Source organism: Trichosurus vulpecula, chromosome 4, assembly GCF_011100635.1.
Source record: "Trichosurus vulpecula isolate mTriVul1 chromosome 4, mTriVul1.pri, whole genome shotgun sequence".
Lineage (NCBI taxonomy): Eukaryota > Metazoa > Chordata > Mammalia > Diprotodontia > Phalangeridae > Trichosurus > Trichosurus vulpecula.
In genome coordinates, this window is record NC_050576.1 from 68,706,161 (window position 1) to 68,724,213 (window position 18,053).

At 41.7% G+C, this 18,053-nt stretch overlaps 1 protein-coding gene across 1 annotated transcript; it reads left to right on the plus strand.

The window, feature by feature from the left end:
- Positions 1-1,499: 1,499 nt before the first annotated feature.
- Positions 1,500-17,000, plus strand: LOC118846262 (calcyclin binding protein). Its single transcript, XM_036754590.1, has 6 exons — positions 1,500-1,811; positions 10,139-10,358; positions 12,628-12,724; positions 13,025-13,124; positions 15,417-15,511; positions 16,085-17,000. Exons 1-6 carry the CDS (start codon positions 1,791-1,793, stop codon positions 16,239-16,241), a joined length of 690 nt encoding a protein of 229 aa, XP_036610485.1. The 5' UTR covers positions 1,500-1,790; the 3' UTR covers positions 16,242-17,000.
- The last annotated feature ends 1,053 nt before the right edge of the window (positions 17,001-18,053 follow it).

The window sequence follows — 18,053 nt, forward strand, 5'->3', positions numbered from 1 at the left end:
CTAACCCTAACCCTAACCCAACCCTAACCCTAAAGGCCTCGCGAATTTAACCCTAACCCTTCGTGTATCCAAACCACAAAACCAAGTGTCTCTTACAGTTGTATTAGTTTCCAGAGGGGGTACCAATACACTCCCACCTCCATACCTTTGCACTGACTGTCCCCCCAGAGACAGAATGCTCTTCCTCATCACCCAAACCTTTTCAGAATTCTAGACCTCTTTAAGGTTCATTCTAAGTTCCACCTAAAGTCACCAATCTGGAGGTGTAAGGGTCCTTGAGGCTCATGAAGTCCAGCACCCTCAGTTTACTGATAGAGAAAATGACTTGTTCAAGGTTACAGACATTAAGCAGTAACTGTACCAATACTTGAACTCTAACTCCGATCCGGGATTCTTTCCCTTGCACTACCCTCGGCCCAGCATCCTTCCTGATACTTCCGGTCGTGAGACCCTCCTTTTTAGTAATCTGCCTTGTATTTACTTGTGGGCCTTTCGGGGAATAAGGAAGCCTCCTCTACACTTCCTGGCTTCCTACTAGTCTTGGCTAAAATTCCACCTTCTGCAAGATGCCTTTGCAGGTCCCCCTCAAAGCTCGCGCCTCCCCTGAGAGCACCTGCAGCTTAGTACATGTATCTCATCTGCACACAGCTTGTCGTCTCCCATTCGATGGCGAGCTCCTTAAGAGCAGGGGTTGTTTTTGCCTTTCTTTGCATCCCCATCTACTAGCACAATGCCTGGCACGCTGAAGGAAGCCCCTAATATTGCTGAGAAGGCAGCAAGGGGCTGGTCTCACTTTGGTATTTGTATCCTCAAACCCCTAGAGGAGAGCACGGCGCCAGCAGCTGGTGCTTTATAAGCGCTTCCTGACTTCAGTCTGCACTGGACCGTAGGGATCAACAGAGACAGCCCGAGAGTGTGTACACGTACAGACACGGACTTTCCAGGACCAGCCTGGTGTGGTTCTGGCATTTACATCCGGAGCCGTCTCCAGGTGGGGGGCGGGGGACGGGGCCGAGACCGCCAGGGCGGGCAGGTGCAGCAAAGGACCCCCGCACCCCACCCCTTGGAGCAGTGGCCCCGCCCCCGCAACTGGCGGTGACGTGACGTAAGCTCAAACAATAAAGACCCAAGTAGCCTTCCACTTTAAATCGGCCTCTTCTGTCCACGATAGGCCGATCGGCTTCGGGCCTCACAAGTTTTTCAAGATTTTGCTTTCAGCAAGATCACAGCGCCCTGGGGCGGCCCAGCGTCCAAGAGGAAGCAAAACTGCGGACGCTCCAGGCCTGGCCCACTAATCACCCACGATCGGGAAATCCTTCCGGTCGTAGGGTGAGCTGCGGCTGCGTTTCTTTCCTCCAACGGCCAGTCAGCTCCCGTGGCCGCGCGACGCTGGCTTCCGCAGGCAGGGCTCATGCGCGAGAGGCTGACTGGGCGGGGCTTAGGACTTGGCGGAGGCTCCACGTGGGTGGCTCGCGAAGCTTCCAGACGCATCTCGCGCTAGAGGAAGGGGGTGGGCCATGAGGAGGGGGCGCGGCTCTGGAGACCGGCCGAGACGCGTCCGGTCCGTCCTCGCGCAGGCGGCCTAAGGAGCGGCTCGTGCCGGGCCGGTCCTCGCGCAGGCGGCGTAGAGGGCGGCCCGCGAACATCCGATACGTGCGCAGGAGGCGCTGGGGGCAGCGGCTCGTGGCAGTAGGGTCCGCGCTCTGAGCCCAGTCCTTGCGGAGTGGGATCCCGGGGCGTCTCCTCTGCGTGGTCGCAGCTCGCGTTACTCCTGGCGGTGGCGGCAAGCCATGGCGGCAGCCCTGGAGGAGGTAAGGCCCCACGCCCCGGACCCTTCCCGCCCGTGCGGTCCCCGGGAGCTCTTCCGCACATGCCCCGGCGCCGTCCTTCTCCTGTGGGCCCCGCTCCCGCTTCTTGCAAAGCCCCTTCTCCCGCCCGCTTCCAGTGTGCGGTGGCGCGGCCCCCGAAGCCTCGGCTCCCGCGGGAAAGTTCCTCGTGGCCCGGGGGACCGGGCGGGAGAGAGCCCGGGCCGCAGGCAGGTGGTGTCAGCGCCGGAGCCCTCCCGATAGCCCCCGATGCTGCCGGCCTAGTGAAGAGGGCTCCTGACCGCCGGGCCTCGTCCCCGTAGCTCCGTCCAGCGCCTCGTACCGGGAAGGAGTGCAACTTAACGCGGACCAGGGCGGCTTTGAGGCTGGGGCGGCGGGCCTGACACCCCGCGGTGGTTGTGAACGTAGAGAGTTAAATAGGCGCCGAGCTAACGAGGAGGGCTCCGGGCGTCGGGCCGCGCGTTCGGAGGGTAAAGGAGCAGGGCGTGACCTTGGTCCCGCACTTTCGTTTTTCCCCAGAGGATTTACTGGGACGGATGTGTCGGGCATGTCCACACCTGCTCCCGGTAACCGAGACCGAGGAAAACTTGTTAGGAAAGGGACCGTCACGGCCGGAGTCCGAAGTTAGTAACAGCGCTTTATCTTGAGATCTTGTTTTTCAGCATCATAAAGACACTGACTCTCAGTTTTACCTCCGAATTTAAACTTTGTTTAAAAACCTGAATTTGTTAAGCTCCCCACAGTTTTACATTTTTTCAGTTTGCAAATTGTAGAACTTAGGAGAGGAGCAGCCTCGGGGGTGTAGTGAATTACGTATCTATGTATAGTTGCGCCCGTCTGATAAAGGGTTAACCCCCAGAGACATAATTGTGCCTTTCAGCTTGCAGGAGTACAAAGAACAGTCTTAAACAGAGACCTAGTTTCTATGTTCTGCCCTGCCACTAATTAACTGTGTGATCTCGGGTAAGTGATTGTACCTCCCAGGCTTCAGTTTCCTCCTCTGTAAAAGTGAGCAGTTAGACTAGTAGGCTATTCGTAGGAGTATTAACGCATCTATTATGCGTTAATTACTTTTAAAATACACAGTGTTTTCCAGCCATTATTTGACTTGATTACCACAACATTGTTGTAAGGTACTTACTACAGGTATTTTTTTTTTTTGGCACGGCAATTGGGGTTCAGTGATTTGTCCAAGGTCATACAGCTAGTACATGTGTCAAGTGTCTGAAACCACATTTGAACTCAGGTCCTCCTGACTCCAGGGCCGGTACTCTACTCACTGCGCCACCTAGCTGCCCCAGCAGGTATTATTTTACAGATGGAGAAACTGAGGCTCAGCGTTTATGGGGCCTGGAACACAAGTATCAGTTCCAAATCCAGGCATCTTTATATTGCTAACAAACAATGCTGTTTATCCCCTGAGTAAATTGGAAATATCTACCTCATATATTCACATTAACCAACATATATGTTTATGTCATTGATTGGGGGTAATCTCTACGGAGCAGTGGATAGAATGGGGACCTGGAGCCTGGAAGACTTCTTGTGTTCAGATCTGGCTTCAGACACTTAGTAGATGTGTAACCCTGGGCAAGTCATTTAACCCTGTTTGCCTCAGTTTCTTTATCTGTAAAATGAGCTGGAGAAGAAAATGGCAAACTGCTGCAGTATTTTTTGCCAAGAAAACCCAAAATGGGGTCATGAAGGACTGAACAGCAATCACTATTCAAATAGAATTTTTTTTTAATGTGTGAGTTAGTAATTTTGTATCTGGCAACTTGGAAATAAATTTTTCTGATGAATTATGCATGACTACAAAGTTGGAAATGATGTGTATGACAAAGAATAAATTAGATTGCTATTGTCCATTTTTCTGGATGTATGTTGCTGTGATCGTGGAATACACAATCAAAATTGCTGGTCATCTAAAGGCTAGTAGATGAGGAATCTCGGGTAATAAATAGTTTGCAGCGCTTGTTGCACACAAATGGATGAAAACTGTCCTCTCCTTAAAGTTACTTTCTAATAAGGGACAGCACATGTTCACACAGAAGTTTACATTAAATCCAGACAGAATAAACATAAGGTAGTTTGGGGTGCCCTAGCAAATGGAAACTAGGAAATGCTTCATATACATGATGGCACTTAAACTGAGGCTTGAAGGAAACTAGGAGTTCCAAGAGGTCAAGCTGCGGAGGAAGTGCTTTCAAACATGGGGAGCAGCCAGTACAAAACCACAGACAGGAGATTGGGTGTCCTGTGTACCAAACAGTAAGTATGCTAGCGTATTCCGGAGGACAGCTGGGTAAACGGTAAGTAGTCTGGAGAGGTAGAAGGAGCCAGGTTGGAAAGATAGTTAAATGCCAATAACCTGGTTGTATGTACTTACCACCTTGGTAATTGGAAGGATAGCGTTGCCTTGTTCAATATTTTGGAAATTTGGAAGAGGAATGGGCTTAGGGAAAAGATGAGTTGTGTTTTAGACGTGTGGAGTTGGAAATGTCTCAAGAATATCCAGTTGAAAATGTCCATTGGGCAGTTGGAAATGTAGGACTAACTGGAGTGAGGAGAGACACTGGGGAGAGAGAGAGAATTTATCCGGCTCCAATGAAAGCAGATCAAGTGACCAAAATAGAGAAAAAGTCCCAGAAAGGAACGTTGTAGTACATAGCAATGATGAATCAGCAAAGGATACTGATTCTAAAAACATTGAGGCCATTTGCCAAGAGGTTCTCTTTTTCCTTCCTCTTCATTTCACATCACTCACTTGCCTTTTGTCACCATCTCCTCTACCCCATCTCACATAAGAAGCAGCCCTTTTCTTGCCACAGCAAACCCCTTTACATGCACAATTTATCCCATTTCTTCTTAACAGATTGACTCCTCTCTCAACTATATTTTTATCTCTCTCCTTCCTCTCCCTTCCCCTCTCCCCCTCATTCCCTATTTCTCTACCTCTCTCCTTTTCATCCCTCCATCTTCCTGTTATCTACCTACTGGTTGCTTTCCTACTGCCTACAAATATGCCTGTGTCTCTCCCATCCTCAGAAAAATCCTCACTAGAGTTATACATCCCCACCTGTAATTGTATCCTATCTCTTCTTCCTTTTTCCAGCCAAACTTCTGGGGAAGACTGTCTATAATCAGTGTGTCTCCTTGCCTTTTTTTCTTTTGACTCCTGACCTCAGTCTACCAAAACTGGTCTTTCCAAAATCTAATGGCCCCATCTCAGTCCTCATCTTTCTTGACTTTTTTTCCTTTGACACTATTGATAACCTTCTGGATACTTTAGTCTTGCCACCACTATCCCCGTTCTCCTGCCTATTTCCTCACTTGTTCATCCAGTCCTCATCTGATAACTTGGGACTTTGGTTCTCTCTTTTTCCTCAAAACTATTTTATTTGGTGATCTCATTAGCTCCCATGGATTTAATTATTATCTGTTAATTTTCATATCTACTTGTCCAGCCCTCTACTGACCTACAGTCATGTGTCTCCAGCTTACTCTATGTATATCTTGTATTTTTACATAGTTGTTTTCATATTGTCTTCCCCCATTACACTGTGAGCCCCTTGAGAGCAGAGACTGTTTACCGCCCCCTTTTGTACCCCTATCCCTTATCACTGTTCTTGGCACATAGTAGGCACTTAATAAATGCTAATTGACTGACTATTATACATCTTGAACTGGATGTCCCATAAACATTAAACTCAGCTAACTCATTACATTTCTCTCCAAACCCTTCTGTTTCTTGGACTATTACTGGGAAGGGTACCACTACCAGTCATCTAAACTAACAATCTAAGTATCATCCTAAATCCCTGCATATCCAGTCTGTTGCCAAAGCCAGTCAGTTTTACCTTCATACATCTCATATTCCCTCTACTCTCCTGGCTTTACCATCACCCTGGTGCACACCCCTATCATCTCATGCCTGTACTATTGCAACAGCCTTTTATTTAATCTCCTTGCCATAAACCTCCCCACTCCAGCCTATTCTCCACCTGTCTGTCAAAATAACTTTCCCAAAAGCACAAGTCTGACATTGTCCACACCACCTACCACCATCCACCCTCCTTCAGCAAATTCCAGTGGCTCCCTATCACCTCCAGGATCAAATATAGAATTCCCCTACGTGGTCTTTAAAGAAGCCATATTCTGATCCAGTGACACTGGGCTTCTTGCTATTCTTCTGCAAGTTACTCCATCTCCCAACTCTGAGCATTTTCCCTGGCTGTCTCATACTGGAATTCTCCCCTTTCTCCCATCTGCCAGGCTTCCCTAAAGTTAAATCTCAAATTCCATCTTTTACAAGAAGCATTTTTTGATTGCCCTTAATGCTGGTGGTTTCCCTCTGTTGATTATCTCCACATTATCTTGGGGGGTGGTTTGTTCATAATTGTTTACATGTTGTTTTCTCCATTAGACTGAGTTCCTTGAGAGCAGGTACTGTGTTTTTGTCATTCTTAGTAACCGCAGCACCTATTATCGTGTTGACCGACTGACTTGACTGAAAAGGAGCAGTCAGATGGGAGGAGAACCAGGAGGGAACAGTGTCACAAAGATGAAGAGGGAGAAGGTAGTTAAGGATCCGGTGCTGCAGAGAGGCCAAGGAGGATGGAGATTGGCCAATAGATCATTGTTCATTTTGGAGAGAGCAGGTGCAGTTGAGTGAGGTTGGAAGCCATTTTGCAGGCAGTCAAGAAGAAAATAAGAGAAAAGAAGATGGAGCCAGCATATAGTTGGCTTTTTCAAGGATTTTGACAGAAGGAAGTACAGGATGATAGAGTTTCTGCCCAGCATAGAGGAGACTTGCATATGTTTGTAGTAGAAGAGAAGGAACTTTCCAGAGGGAGGAGAGAATGAAGGACTTGTTGGCCTTGATGAGAAGGGGAATCTCTTCATCAGGAGGAAATTGTAGGGATAATATCAAGGGGTTGTACAGTGAGGAGAAGGGAGCTTTGATTAGATTTTTTTTTGTTTTGTTTTGTTTTTCAGTAAAGTGAGAGGATCTCAGATTGGGGAGGAGGGAGAAATAATAGGGTGCTTATGTGTTCACATAACATGGGCTGAGAAGCCATTAGGTACAGAACTATAGACCTCAGGGGACATGGCTTTAAAAGGTTATTTAAGAGTGAAAACTAGATATAGAGGGCCTGGGGATGCTATTTGGGAACGGATCTATGCTGATTACATTGTCCCTATGTCATACTATATAGTGCTTCCTCTACTATGGAATTTTGAGATGCTGGCCACAGCTAGTTTTTTTGCACTGTGAATGACTTCTACAAGCATCCTTGCTGTGATAGCTTTTGATAAGAAATGAGTGATTTAAAAAAAAATCGGTCTGTGTCAAAATTTTGATTTTTACTAAAATGTTCTTCTAAAGGCAAAATATTCATCTATTTAGGAAAATTGGTAAGTTTTTGTTAATTCTAGCCAAATGCTATATTAGGAGAATATAAGACTTACTGTAAAATGTTTCAGTACAGTACAGATTATCAGTTTTATTTTCCGTAAAAATATTGTGATAGAAATAGTAGCTTTGAACTAAAATGCCCTTTTCTGTTTTACATCAAGCTAAACATGAATACCGTTGTGACAATGCACTTATGCAGCTAAGCTAGAAAAGGCAGTTTTATAAATTTCTTGGCTGTGCTTTGTATTATGTATTTTTAAAATGTTCTGAATAAGGCATGTTTAAGGGGTCATGATTCAAGTACCATTCTATCTGCTTGAGACTTAGTCTTTATTTTAGCAGCTGTCCATGTACAATTCATTCAGTGTTTTTTGCTGTTAGATATTTTTTTTAAGCCAGGAACTCCATTAAAATACTTGTTCTACCCCATCAAGGTAGAATCTTAAAATAAACTGAGATAACTCATACTTAGACTAATATGTGTTTGTGTGAAGGAAAGCAGGAACATACATTATTTTTTAATTTCCTTTTTTTTAAGGTGGCTTATAGTCAGCCGTTAATTATTCAAAAATATGATTTTGGTAGGTAGGGATCATTTGCAGCCTTTCCATCTCTTCCCCTTCCACCCCATTTTTTTTTCTCTAAATTCAGGCTCCTGGTAGTAGGGCTAGACTAGAAAAGAGTTAGGATAGGGCAAAGATAGGCTAGTCTCTGGGAGTTTCCATAAAACACAAGGTAAACATTAAGACTTTTAATCACCTCTGCATCTGCTCCCCCAAAAAGAGCTGAATGCATTGACTTTTAAGAAATAGCCCTAGTAGAGTTCAGTTAGTAGGAAGAGAACTGGAATGATAGTATTAGATAAATGTGCTTTGTTTCACATACCTGAAGAAATAAATGTTCCATGAGCAGCAGGACCATATGCATGATCTGAACATTAGTAGTTATGCCATTACTGTTGAAACCATTAAAGTACATCACTGAGTTCCAAAGACTGGCACTGGTGTTACATTATATTAAGTGCACTCAAAGACATCATAGATTGGCTGATATCACGGGAACAACATTGTTCAGTATAGAAAAATCCCGAGGCATAGAAAAATCAGATCTCCATCCAAATAGTCTGGCATATAGTATAGTGTCGTAATTATGTAAGTTGCACAAAATGTAGGCTGTGAATTTTTTGGGATTGTGGTCCCACTTCATAAGATCATAGATCTAGAGGGACCTCAGCACATCCAGTTTAGCCCCTGCAATTTCGCTGACTTTCCCAAGGTCCGATAGGTAGGTTTGGGAATTCAGGTTTTTTTTTAATAAGTTGTGCCGTCATCATATACCCACTCATTTATTTTTCCTTTCATTTTTTTATAACACGTAGTGGTGTTAGGGCTGCCTGTTTTGAGGGAGGTTGTAGCTTTTCAATCATGGCAGAGCTTCAGAAAGGAAATAATCGTGCTGGATATTTTGGACAGGGTAGTACATTTCTTATATACTTGCCAGCTCTGATTATATGATTCTTTTTTCAAATATGTGATGAAGAAATAAAACACTCCAAAATAGGGAAAGTTATCTATCCAGTGAAACATGTCGTGTTGATTAGGGAATTCAAAATTGACTATCAATTTGAGGGGTATTTTTAAGGGGCACAAGGGAAAAAAAAGCTCGTTCAACAGGAAGAAAGGAAAAGCCAGTGAGAATTTAGGGTCATTAAGAAAGATGTAGAGGCGGAGAGCATTTATAAGAGGACCCCCAGGATAGTGAAGGGCCTTAGGGATCATTCCACAAGAAGATTCGTTGAAGGATCTGTAATGGCAAGCAAAGTGGGACTTTTCACTTTTTTCTTTTGGAGTGCTTCTCAGCAGCATTAAGGCAATCAAGTGCCTTTGAATCAAGAGTCTTTGATGACCTGCTTAAGTCACAAGAAACCTTGAGTCACGTGGTTGTGAGGCCCTCTGACCCTGAAGAAGTGTATATGTACTCTAAGGTTAGCATTTTGCTTGGGAGCTCACTCCCTGGAAGAGTGTTCATGCAGTTTGGCCATTTGAGACTCCGGGTAGCCGTTAAAGAGCTCCCCAGCTTTGAAAACCCAGACGTTGGTGCTGCTTTCTCTAGTAACTGCATGTATTGCTATGGACAGACAGAAGCCCTGTCTGCTACTTTGTGTTATTTGCTCTGTTTATATAATTTCTGCTTGTAATTTCTGTTTGTGTTTTCTCTGAAGTTCAGGGTGCTGACTTTTTCCACTGAATTAAGTGAATGATATATGTATGTTTAATTAAAGTGAGATTGTAAACCCCTTAAAGTTGCTTTCCGTAGAAAAGCAGATCAAAGAATCTGTGCTAGCAGCCCTCTTGTGTGCTGGTGTTGTTGGTCTTACACACCCACAGCAGCTGTTAGCAACATTGTTGTTTCAGGACCTGAGAATGTTAAGTCTAGAGAAGAGAAAACTGAGGAAGAACATGATAGTTCTGAATATTTGAAGGACTATCCATATGGAAGTGAGATCAGATTTATTCTGCTAGGTCCTACCTTTGGGGGACTAGAAACAATAGGTGGAATTCGTGGGTTAAGTTTTGATATAAGGGGAAAACTTGTTATTCCAAAGTGGCATGATAAGTCTCAGGAGGTGAATTGGTTCTCCTTCACAGGAGGGCTTCAAGAAAAGCCTGGGTACCTGTCAGGCAGGTTAATTGTAGAGGAGATTTTTGGTAAAGTATAGGTTGAACTCTGAAGTCCTTTCCAAATCTGAAAATCACACGTCAAGGAGGTCTACCAAGCCAGAATAACAGAGAAGAGCTTATTTCTATTTCAATAATTAGGGTATAAGTTGGGTATAATAAATGGATCTTTATCCTTTAAGTCACAGTAAAAGTATTTTGTTGTCTTTAAACAGCTACGGAAAGACCTGGAAGAAGTGAAGGAGTTGCTGGGAAAGGCCACTAGGAAAAGAGTCCGTGATGTCCTAACAGCAGAAAAATCCAAGCTAGAAACCGAGATCAAGCACAAGACAAAGCAGAAGGGACAGGAGAAAGGAGAAGCCATTGAAAATGAGAAACCAGCCGCTGTGGTCGCCCCCATTTCAGTCGGGTACACAGTGAAAATCAACAATTATGGTACGATTACTGCTCCCACATCCCAGCTCTTGCTTCTTTGTGAACTCACCAACACATGAATTTTTTTTTTGTTGTGCTCATTGTTGTAAATGGTAGGAGGCGGTAAGAGGGTTTCACAGTTCTTGTTTAATCTGAGGAATCCCTCTTTTTCAGTGCTAAAGAAGAAAAACAAGACTGCATCCCAAAAGGCCTATGCAAGAGAGCTAGACTGTTTAAATTAATGATGAGAAGGGTTCAGGATCCAGTGTATCCTAAATAATGCTTTCTAGTCTTTCTCTGCCCTCTGCTAACCAACCACAGAAATTATCTGAGACAAGAAATCCATATTTATGGCAGAATCATTGATTTTTAGTGTTGGAAGGGACATGAAAACTGAAGCTTACAGGGTTGGAATGCCATCTGAGCATGCTTTAATTGAAAGAACTAAGGAGAGAAAATTTATTGGAGGGAAATGTTGCTTCTGCAAATATTTAAAGACTTGTTACGTGGAAGAGGGTCTATTTGGCTTTAGAGGGCAGATCTAGGAATAGAGATAGATTTTGACTCATTTTAAAGAAGACTTTTAAGAATTTAGAAAGCTGTTTTTAAAAAGGTAGAATGGACTGAATTAGGAAGTCGTGAATTAGTTCCCTGTTGTATATTTATGCTATTGGACTAAATGACCTAACATTTCCAGTTTTTTAATTCTGTGATTCCATTGATGTGATTTGTTTAACACATAGCTAATTAAGTGGTAGAGTTTGGTCGATAATGGGTTCTTAATCTGGAATCCGTTAACTCTTTTTAAAAAATTATTTTGATAAGTGTTTCAATATAATTGGATTTCTTTGTAATCCTATGTATCTTATTTTATGCATTTAAAAACTTTATTCTGAGGTGTCCATGGGCTTCACCAGACTGACAAAGGGGTCCATTTCGCAAAAAAGGTTAAGGAAGCTTGGACTCCATTCCTAGTTCCTGATTTCCAGTTGAGTGTTCTTTCTACCTTCCTGCATTGTTCTTATTTAAAATTTGGCTCAAACATATTTGTTAGAAGTCTACCCTGGTCAATATTCATTTACATAACATCCACATTTCTACTCCATCCTGATAACTAAACCATGCCTTTTATATGTAGTTTATGTACATGTTAATGTTGATTGAGGATTCATTACATTTTAAGCGGGTTGGGGAAAGAATACAAGCTCTTGTTAAAAAGTATCCTTGGTCAGTCAGTCAACAAGCATTTATAAAGTACGTGCTGTGTGCCAGGCCCTATGCTAAGCAATAGGGATACAGAGAAAGGCAAAAAGACAGTATGTGCCCTGTGGGGCATATAATAAATATTTGCTGGTACCTGCTATTTTAAGGCCCTGAAGCAGAATACTGATGTCTTAGATTGGAAGATGTAGTAGCAGGATCCCCCAGATTGGGTCCAGTGCACCTCAGTTCAGAGCCCAGCTCTGCTTATTTCACTTTTTTTTGTCCTCATTTTCCTTAACAACATGAAGGGGTTTGAATGAGAGTATCTCAAAGGTCTCTGTCTAAATCCCTTGGTCGCTGGACTAGGAGGCGCAAGACTTGGGTTCAAGTCCTGATTTTTGTGCCATGTGACATTGGGTCTGTGAACTTTTGAGTCTCTTGTCTTGAGTGTGTATGTGAATACACCTTAAAAACTGTAGAACACTATGATTATAAAGTACCTTAATGGATAAAGAACTAGACATTTAAAGTACCATAAAGAGGTAGGAAAATGCTGTGAAACCAAAATTTTTTTTTAATGCAGGTGGTAGAGCTGAGTAAACCACCAGAATAAGTGTAGAAGAGAAGGTACATGACAAGAATGTATTTAGCTTTCACATTTTCTAAAAGATTGTGAGGTCTTTTCTAGTTCTGTGCTTCTTAATTCTAGGCCTTGCTTTTGTGATTGATGGGGTTAATTGTGGAGCCAGCACAGCACTGTGGGATATATACTCAGCAGAATTAAGTTTGAATTATAGCACTTTAGCTTACTAAAATCACTTAAACACTTAAGTTCTCCAAGCCTGAGTTTTCCCATCTGCAAAATGGAGGATTGCAGTGTTTACACTATATACTTGTGAGTTTTGTAAACCAATAAGGTATTTTATGAATATGAACTTTTACTGTATACATAAGAAACACTCCCATTCTTACATTCCTTCCATTGTCTATTTTTATTACCAAGTAGAAGTATGAGCCATAGCTACCTATTGTGTTATGGAGCAAATTCAGAGAGTTGTTGGGCTAATCTACCTTTCTTTGTGTGTAGGATGGGATCAATCAGATAAATATGTGAAAATCTACATCACCTTAAAAGGTGTTCAGCAAGTCCCCACTGAGAATGTACAGGTGCAGTTCACAGAGAGGTGAGTGTACAATGTAATTTGGAATATACACGGCCTTTTGTCCTTCATTGATTGCTTTATTAGTCGTGATAAATTTCCTGTAAGTCTGTTTAATTTTGTGATCAATTTCTCCATTCTGTGACTTTAAAAAATCTGTCTTTATATTTGGGACTTAGCTCATCAAATCCTGCAGGGAGCAGCAGGGATTATAAGGCCCTAAGACAACCTAATATTTCAGGCTTTTTGGCCACTTTCCTTAACATCTTAAGAGTCTCATAGAACCAAGAAGATAATGCATCTATCATTTTATTTACCTTATAGGTCATTTGAAGTTCTTGTAAAGAATCTTAATGGGAAAAACTACTCTATGACTGTCAACAACCTCTTGAAGCCCATCTCTGTAGAAGGTAGTTTAAGAAAGGTGAGTCTTCTAGGTTTTTCCTTTTTTTTTTTTTAAAGTACATCATTGTATAATTGCATTGTACAATCTAATTAACTCAGACCCTGCTAAGTCTAAATTTGAAAATTCAGAGGTTGGGCTGAAGTTTGCTTTTTTCCTCATCATGGGGGAAAGTGATTGCTCTGTAATGAAAATGAGGAAAAGCTATTTGGAGCATTTAGAAAATACAGGGTGGAAGGTGGTGGCATTTATGGCCAGGTATGGTAGCACATGCCAATAATTCTGGTTCTAAGGAGGCTAAGTGAAGCTGGTGGATCCCTTTGATTTGAGAATTCTGAGCTAAAGCCAAGGGGGATGTCAGCACTGTCTGGCATCAGCATGGTGACTTCCTTGAAATGGGGAGCCACTAGGCTGCTAGGAAGGGATAGTTGGACACAGAGGTGGTCACAGTTTCTATGATATCAGCAGTGGGGTCAGGCCCCAGAGTGGCCACTTGCACTTCCAGCCCAGTCTCAAAAGAAATGTATAAAAATATTATTCTTATTCATTAAAGACAGTCCTTTAAAGGTTCTTTTCTATTGGGAGGTTGATAAATACTAATAAAAATATGAAACTGCCTTTAAAAAATTCTATAACCTATATTTACTACTAATATAAACTAACCTCCTTTCAGATTACTTATAATTAGCATCATATAGTGGAACTATTCATATTTGCTATTCTGTAATTCTTTATAGAGATAAAATTAGACATTGGCACAAGGTTATAGCTACTTTTGTAAACCTCAAATTCTGCTGTTGGCATACGATTCCATTGTTTAGTAGTGTTTTTTATCTTCCAATCTGTGTTTTTTTCAGTGGTTGAAATTTAGAAATAGAAATGGTTTCTGGAGACAGTTACGGCGATTAATAATTTATTTTCTGAGAGGTTAAAGCTTTAAATAAAATTTAGTCATTAGCAAGTGAAATTAGTGAGCAGCCAATCAAATCATAAAACTGTTCACAGTGAGATAAATGTATAGTAACAGGTGACTGGAAGCAGTGATATTACCGTTTCCTTGGAATTTCAACTGATAGAAAACAGTCCTCACAACAAGTAAACCAGAGTATAGCTCCTTAACTATAGTTGGCAAACATTTTCCTTGGAGAGACACAGCAACAAAGGTTTAAAATATTTACTTGTTCACAAAATGGTGGTATAAAGGGAGGTCGTGCAAAATAATGAGCAGTAGCTTAGCACAAATCAGTGAAAAAGGAAGAGGAGGAAATGAGTCTGCAGGAAGCTTGGTGTGAGACCCAACTGAATTGTATCATCCCAAGAGCAAATCTAGATGAGACTGGAACACAGATCTGTCACCATTTCTAAAATGATATAGTTTATCAGTGGCAGAACTGACACGTTTGGACTCGGATGCCCACAAAAGAAATCTATGGGCACTGAAACACCAACGTAATGAGGGCTTAGCTAGAGAACTAAAAGAGGTTAACTATGAAGCATCTATGGGGGATTTCTGAGGAATGTGTGGATAAGAAATAGTAGGATAAGAATCACAGAATTTTACCACTGGAGGGGAACCCTGAGGTTATCTGGTACAACCAGGAGTATCTTCAACGTGTGGTCATCTTGATAATACCTCACATGACAGAAAAACTGGTATCAGTTGGGGCAGCCTATTCCATTTCATTTCTAAACGGCTCTAATAGGAATTTTTTCCTCTATATTAAGGCAAAATCTGCTTCTTCCTATACCTCTTATTTGTGTCCTCTGTGATTACACATAACAAACCTAACCCTTTCTACGTGACAACCCTTCACTTTACTAACTGTGGCTCACTACTGTGGTAAAACCTTATTAGCATTTACGCTAATAACCTCTGGAAAAATGATTTTAGAACTAGAATTAACCTTGTAAGTGGCAGAGCATGAACCTGGCCCTTTTGACTCCAAATTGAGTGGTCTTTTCACTACAAACTGTTGTTCATCCTTGTAGTTTTGTGGCATTTTATATCTGCCAAAGCACATTCATTTGTCCCTAACGCAACGCTGTTAACATAGCTGTTACAAGATGTTACAGTCCCCCTTGTTATTGAGTGTGTGGTATAGTAGAAAAATCACTAAACTGAAGATGGGAAGATAAGGGTTCAGATCCTGGCACTGCTCAATGTGTACTTTCTGGCAAACCATAGAGGATTTCTAGGGGTCAGGTGAGACAATGCATAAATTATTTATGGAGTGGAAAAGTTATGAATATCAAAGAATACACATACAGAATCTGTTGTATCTTAAAGTTTGTATTTTTTCCCGGCTCTTCTAGATCAAGACTGATACCGTTCTTGTACTATGCAAAAAGAAGCAGGAACAGAAATGGGATTACCTGACCCAGGTGGAGAAAGAATGCAAAGAGAAGGAGTGAGTCTTTTTCCTTATATTTCTAAGAATTGCAGCTTAGATAGTTGTACAAAATGATTGTGCTGTGTACCGATTTTGAACTGCGGACACTTTAGGTTTTTACAGAGTGGTTTTTGTTGGAGGGGGGTGGCGGGGTTATAACCTGACTTGCTGGCTAGAAGGGGGCTAATCAATTGTTTTCTTAAAGTTTTGCTGCTTCTCTTTGTCAAAGCAGATCCTGAGGAAAGCATGTGATTAGGAATTATTACACTTTTAAGTCCAGTGATATTTATGGGGTGTGTCATGTTCTGTTGTCTTAAGGTAATGAATTGAACTTAGCTAGCCAACCCTCTCTTTTGGGCCAGCCAGCTTGTGATTAGTGGCATGTTTCTTTGAAGCAGCTAGCCAGAGTTGGGGAAGAAGCTTAAGTTATCTAACCTTGGCCTCCTAGAGCACTGTGTTCTAACTGGGTGGTCTAACTGACCCAAATGAATGTAGGACATTTAAAAAAAAAACCATTTTTTCTGATTTGATATTTGTTCATTGCAGGGAAGTTTTGTTGTAAAGCTTTATTCCATTTTCTTTTTTCTACAGAAAATCTTCCTTTGATAATGACACAGATCCTAGTGAGGGGCTGATGAATGTTTTGAAGAAAATTTATGAAGATGGAGATGATGAAATGAAGAGAACTATTAATAAAGCCTGGGTAGAGTCAAGGGAGAAACAAGCCAAAGGAGAGAGTGAATTTTGAGGTAAAAAAGTCCTTTCAGCCACAAATGTGGAAATAGCCTTTCCAATAAGGAACTGTTGCTAAGCTGCACAGATGCATCTGACAAGTATATTGTTTACACAGCCTTCTTCCAAGCAAAGACCGTGGTGAACTCTTTCCATTTCATGCTGGAGGATTTATTTAAAATAAAATATGCTTATTTTAAAACACTTCTTTCAAGGAAAGTTGCCTTAGTGCCCTGGTTTTTGTGTGCAAGAAAGGGTCATTGTTTCCTCACTTCAATGTCAAAAAAAAGTCTTGCTAATTAAAAAGCTATATATTCCTTATCTCTGGTGTTCATCTGCACAATTAAAAGGGTTGACTACGCTCAAAATAATCTTGCTTTTCCTTCAAGGTTGGCACGGACATCTAGTCAAGTGCTTCAACTTGGTATTTTAGTTTAGGAGGAGCGGTTGTAAAATTTGAGGTGTGAGCCTGCGTTAATAGGTTGTGGTAAAAATTGGCCCTTGCTCCTTAAGGAACAGGGAGGGGGGAATGTTCAGTTACTGTTATAATTAATATAAAGGGCACTTCATTGAAGTTTGAAAGATTAACTTAATAACCAGGTGTTACCACAAGGCATGTCTATAAATATTAGGGAATTATTTGAAAATATAGTAAAAATTCAAACAAGTCATAACTGAGAACAAATAAGCCTACAATGGTTATGAACTAATCTCAAATTCCTCTTGAATTTAACAGTCAATAACAGTAATAAAATAAAGAAAACATAACTAGCAATCTTTGTCTTTTTTTTTTTTTTTGCATTCATCATTAACTGCCAGAGATTATCGACAGAAGAGGAATATAACATAGTAAAAGTTTTATCTGATTCCTTGGGAAGATATAAAAAAATTTAAAGTTATTACCTTAAGTTATAAATGGAATGAATGAAAGTAATTCCCCTTGGGACAAAAATGGCCAACCCCTAAAACAGTGATAATCTAGAAACCTCTGTCCCAACCTCTGCTTGTTTAAACTTGACTAACACTGGATTAGATTGGGAAATGCCACTTAAATACTCTCACCACCTCTATCCAATCTGCTGCTAACTGCCATCATTTCTACCTTTACTGCACCTCTCCTATACACTCCATTCCTCTGATGATGGCTCCTGTTACCTCATGCATGGACTGTTGCAGTAGCCTTCTGTTTGGTTTCCCTGCCTCAGGTTTGTACCCACTACAGTCCACCATCCACCCTCCACACAGTCACCAAAGTGATGTTCCATAAGTGCAGGTCTGACCATGTTACCTTATTCAATAAACTCCCTATTACCTCCAAGATAAAATGTAAAATCTTTGGTTTGGCTCTTAAAGTCCTTCATAATCTGGCCCCTTCCCATCTTTCTAGTCTTCTTTCACCTACTCTGTACTCTATAATCCAATGAGTGACATGGACTCTCATTTTGTTTCTTGAACAAGACACTCTTCCAACTCCAGGCATTTTCACTAGTCATTTTTCATGTCTGGAATTTGCTCTTGCTGTCTCTTCTTATCTCTACCTTCTGGCTTCCATGACTTTTAAGTCAAAGCTAAAATCCTACCTTCAGGAAGTAGCTTTTCTACCTTGGTGCCTTTCCTCTGAGAGTATTTCTAATTTATCCTGTATATATCTTGTTTGTACTTAAGTTGTTTGCATGTTTTCTCTCCCATGGAACTGTGAGGCCCTTGGGAAAAAGGACTACTCCCCACTCCCTTTTCTGTATCTTCAGCATTAGGGCAATGCCTGGCACATCATAAAGTGTTTAATAAATGCTTGTTGACCTGACCTGACCTGACTCGACTCCAGCTT

Coding starts and splice junctions, on each gene's coding strand:
- LOC118846262 (XM_036754590.1), top strand. CDS start 1,791: ATGGCGGCAGCCCTGGAGGAG. Junction 1,812..10,138: donor TGGCGGCAGCCCTGGAGGAG/GTAAGGCCCCAC, acceptor GTCTTTAAACAG/CTACGGAAAGACCTGGAAGA. Junction 15,512..16,084: donor AAAGAATGCAAAGAGAAGGA/GTGAGTCTTTTT, acceptor TTTTTTCTACAG/AAAATCTTCCTTTGATAATG.